At 36.7% G+C, this 3,274-nt stretch overlaps 1 protein-coding gene across 1 annotated transcript; it reads left to right on the forward strand.

Moving 5' to 3' along the window:
• Window positions 1–214: 214 nt before the first annotated feature.
• LOC110820275 (Leucine-rich repeat protein kinase family protein) lies at window positions 215–2,640 on the forward strand. The gene has a single exon (XM_022049713.2). The coding sequence runs from the start codon at window positions 512–514 to the stop codon at window positions 2,330–2,332; it is 1,821 nt and encodes a 606-aa protein (XP_021905405.2). The 5' UTR covers window positions 215–511; the 3' UTR covers window positions 2,333–2,640.
• The last annotated feature ends 634 nt before the right edge of the window (window positions 2,641–3,274 follow it).

A 3,274-nucleotide genomic window follows, 5' to 3' on the forward strand; every position in this document is an offset into this window, starting at 1 on the left:
GTCAGTGCAGAATCCAATTTGCTAAATTTAATTTCTGTAGTCATAAGTCCATGGTCAAAATGCTATAATTAAATCTTCTTTAGTCAAAGAAGCTGTAATCATCAACACACTTACATCAGGAAAATAAATAAATAAATAAATAAAAAGGAAAATTCTCCTAACAGACCATTCAAAGCAACCAACCCATTCAAGAACAAACAAATTTCATAAATTAAAGAAAATCAGAAAAATATATCTTTAATCAAAGTCAATGGCTGTGCATAGTATCATACCCTTCTTCCTCTCTCAATACTTTTCCACCCATTTTACGCGCAAAGCTGATACCTTTCCTTCATCTTTATGAGTTTTCGTTTTGTTTCAGGGAAAGAATTCTCTGGGCTGTTTTTTTCTTTTTTTTTTTTCCCTTCTTTCTTTATTTTCTTTTTGCTTAGAAACTCAGTAGAATCAAACACCCTATCGTTTCTGCTATCCAATTTCTGCAAATAAAAGGAAAATATTGAAACATTTAGCTATGATGAGCTGTTTAAAGCTGCCAGATCTAGTTATTCTATCGAGAGATATAATTTTTTTCGCATTTCTTGTTGCTTTGGTCATAGCAGAGGATGATGTAAAGTGCCTTCAGGGTGTGAAGAACTCTCTCAAAGATCCTCAAAACAAGTTCAATTCATGGAACTTCTCGAATTCCTCAGTTGGGTATATCTGTAATTTTGTGGGTGTGTCTTGTTGGAATGATCGGGAGAACAGGATATTCAGCTTGCAGCTCCGGCAAATGGAGCTTGCAGGGGAGGTCCCCGAAGCACTGAAGGAGTGTCAGAGTATGCAGACGCTGGATCTCTCGGGCAACGCCATATCAGGTACAATTCCTGCTCAGATATGCACCTGGTTACCTTTCCTAGTCACGCTTGATTTATCCAACAACCATCTGTCGGGTAATATTCCAGCCGATCTAGCAAAGTGTTCTTTCTTGAACACCTTGATTTTATCTGGGAATCGTTTATCTGGGACTATCCCTTTTCAGTTGTCTAGTCTAGGTAGGCTGAAGAAGTTTTCTGTGGCTGATAATGATCTCAAGGGCACCATTCCTTCCTTCTTTAAGGATTTTGATGCTGTAGATTTTGCTGGGAATAGCGGGCTTTGTGGACAGCCTTTAGGGTCAAAGTGTGGTGGATTGAGCAAGAAGAATCTTGCCATTATAATTGCAGCTGGTGTGTTTGGTGCTGCTGCATCACTGTTGTTAGGGTTTGGGGTTTGGTGGTGGTACCATTTGAGATCGAAGAGGAGAAGCAGAAGAGGGTATGGGATTGGAAGAAGTGATGATGGCAGCTGGGCAGAAAGATTGAGAGCTTATAAACTTGTTCAAGTTTCACTGTTTCAAAAGCCTCTGGTTAAAGTTAAATTGGCTGATTTGATGGCAGCTACCAACAATTTCAATGCAGAGAATATTATATGTTCAACTAGGACAGGAACTACTTTTAAGGCTGTTTTGCCTGATGGGTCAGCTCTTGCCATCAAGAGGCTGAACACCTGTAAGCTTGGTGAGAAGCAGTTTAGGTATGAAATGAACAGATTAGGGCAGCTTAGGCATCCCAATTTGACACCCCTTCTTGGGTATTGTATTGTGGAGGAGGAGAAACTTTTGCTTTATAAAAATATGTCAAATGGAACATTGTATTCTTTGTTGCATGGAGGTGGGATGAAATTGGATTGGCCAACTAGATTCAGGATTGGTTTTAGTGCAGCCAAAGGTCTTGCTTGGCTTCACCATGGCTGCCAACCTCCATTTCTTCATCAGAACATTTGCTCAAATGTAATCCTTGTTGATGAAGACTTTGATTCAAGGATAATGGATTTTGGATTAGCGAGGCTTATGACTTCTTCTGATTCCAACGAGAGTAGTTTCGTCAACGGGGATTTAGGAGAATTTGGTTATGTAGCTCCTGAGTACTCAAGCACAATGGTTGCCTCACTAAAAGGGGATGTATACGGATTTGGAGTAGTGCTTTTGGAGTTGGTGACTGGGCAGAAACCTCTGGAAGTTACTACTGCTGATGAAGGATTCAAGGGTAACTTAGTTGATTGGGTAAATCAGCTCTCAAGTACTGGTAGAATCAAAGATGTGATCGATAAAGATCTTTGCGGAAAAGGACATGATGAAGAAATTATGCAGTTTCTTAAAATTGCATCTAGTTGTATAGTTTCTCGGCCCAAGGACAGATGGTCTATGTATCAGGTTAACCAGTCACTATCAAGACTTGCTGAGAAGCATAATTTCTCAGAGCCCTACGACGAATTCCCATTGACTTTCGGGGTGCAAGACACTGAGGTGATGTAACTTCAGAGGCAAAGATGCAGAGAATGATAGAATGATTACATATCACCAACTGAAAATTCCACATCTTTTGGTAAGTTCTCATAGATCCTTTTGATGTAAATGGAGTAAATCTCGGTGTGAACTGCCTTTCCAGTTAGTTATACATATAGCTGTACCATATAATAAACATGTTAAAACTTTAAGGTTATTGAAGCAAGACGTCTATTTGTTTGCCTTTTTCTTTTGTTATATACTGCCGGTGTTGCAGCCAGATGCTTTAATAAGCTCTGTTGGCGATTTTAATTATTTGATACGAGAAATTATGAACGTAACATCTTAATGCTCTGCTCACAAGAATTTGATTGCTTGTATGGTTTAACACCTCTCAGGTTTATTTTGTTTTAAGTTTAGTAGTCAAAATGACAGAATGTTCAATGTTGACATGTTCATATCCAAAAAAGATGTTCCCAATCATTGCTAATAATCATATTCTGTAATATGTTCACTGTTTACAAATATCAGATTCTTGTCTTCCAGGATTAAAATAATATTTATATATTTTTTATGGATGTATTAAATTTTTTCTCAGAAAATTATATATTATCAGAAAAGTTGTACAAGAGATATATAAAATAATATAAAAAATATATATATATTTAAATTCTTATTATATCCCTTAATAAGGACATTGTTAATAACAATGCATTCATATCTTTTTCCAGAATTAGGGTGTTTTTTCCCCTATGAAGAGCGTTCATTTCTTTTTACAGCTCGTAAATTCCAAGACTATGCAGGGAGCAAATTTAATCAGTACATGATGAAAAATTTATTTGAAGTGATAAAAATCAAGCCCATATCAAGTGAAATTAGAATAACGAATTTAAGATCGATGAAAATGTTACTGAATTTTGAATTGGTTTAATCCCATTACGATTTTCTAATTTATTTGTTGATTTATGGATT

The sequence above is a fragment of the Carica papaya genome, chromosome 1 (genome assembly GCF_054855325.1).
Source record: "Carica papaya isolate Zhongbai chromosome 1, ASM5485532v1, whole genome shotgun sequence".
NCBI classification, from domain to species: Eukaryota; Viridiplantae; Streptophyta; class Magnoliopsida; order Brassicales; family Caricaceae; genus Carica; species Carica papaya.

Excerpts from the sequence above, each read along its gene's own strand:
- LOC110820275 (XM_022049713.2), top strand. The coding sequence starts at position 512 with ATGATGAGCTGTTTAAAGCTGCCAGATCTAGTTATTCTATCGAGAGAT.